The sequence below is a fragment of the Condylura cristata genome, unplaced genomic scaffold (genome assembly GCF_000260355.1).
Source record: "Condylura cristata isolate star-nosed mole 26May11 unplaced genomic scaffold, ConCri1.0 scaffold00035, whole genome shotgun sequence".
In the NCBI taxonomy this organism is placed as follows: Eukaryota; Metazoa; Chordata; class Mammalia; order Eulipotyphla; family Talpidae; genus Condylura; species Condylura cristata.
The window spans coordinates 14,964,447-14,965,197 of NW_004567136.1; the positions used below are offsets into that span (position 1 = coordinate 14,964,447).

The window sequence follows — 751 nt, forward strand, 5'->3', positions numbered from 1 at the left end:
CGCTGACCCGCCCGCTGACCCGCGCAGGGCGTGAAGGAGTTCAAGTGCGAGGTGTGCGGCCGCGAGTTCACGCTGCAGGCCAACATGAAGCGGCACATGCTGATCCACACGAGCGTGCGGCCCTACCAGTGCCACATCTGCTTCAAGACCTTCGTGCAGAAGCAGACGCTCAAGACGCACATGATCGTGCACTCGCCCGTCAAGCCCTTCAAGTGCAAGGTACCCGCCGGGGCCTGGCTGCAGCGGCCGCAGGGCGGGGGGGCTTGGGGGAGCCCGCGGGGCGGGGGGGCCGGGGGCCGCGGGGCGGGCGCAGATGGCTGAGGCGGTGCCCGCAGGTGTGCGGGAAGTCCTTCAACCGCATGTACAACCTGCTGGGCCACATGCACCTGCACGCGGGGAGCAAGCCCTTCAAGTGCCCCTACTGCTCCAGCAAGTTCAACCTCAAGGGCAACCTGAGCCGCCACATGAAGGTCAAGCACGGCGTCATGGACGTCGGCCTGGACAGCCAAGGTGAGTGGGCCGGGCGCTCCCGGCCGCCCGCCTGCGACGGGCCTGCGCCCCTCTTCCCAGAGCGCCCGTCCCGCGCCGGGACCTGCCCAGGGCGCACGCTCTGCCGTGCCTGTCTGTGCACTCCCGGGGCTGGCCAAGGCCCCCCACTGCCGGGCTGGGGGAGGGGCCTCGAGCTCTGGGGTCTCAGGGCCGGCGGTGAGGGCAAGGCGCCACGTCCGCCGGGCGCAGGGCTTGCCCTGCC

At 71.2% G+C, this 751-nt stretch overlaps 1 protein-coding gene across 1 annotated transcript in view; it reads left to right on the forward strand.

Moving 5' to 3' along the window:
* Positions 1 to 751, forward strand: part of ZNF710 (zinc finger protein 710) — a gene marked incomplete at its 5' end in the record, with an annotated part of 6,285 nt that overhangs the window by 3,059 nt on the left and 2,475 nt on the right. Inside the window, 2 exons of the mRNA XM_004692998.2 lie at positions 28 to 219; positions 336 to 510. Of these exons, the coding sequence (XP_004693055.1) occupies positions 28 to 219; positions 336 to 510 (367 nt within the window). The remainder of the gene's footprint in view (positions 1 to 27; positions 220 to 335; positions 511 to 751) is intronic.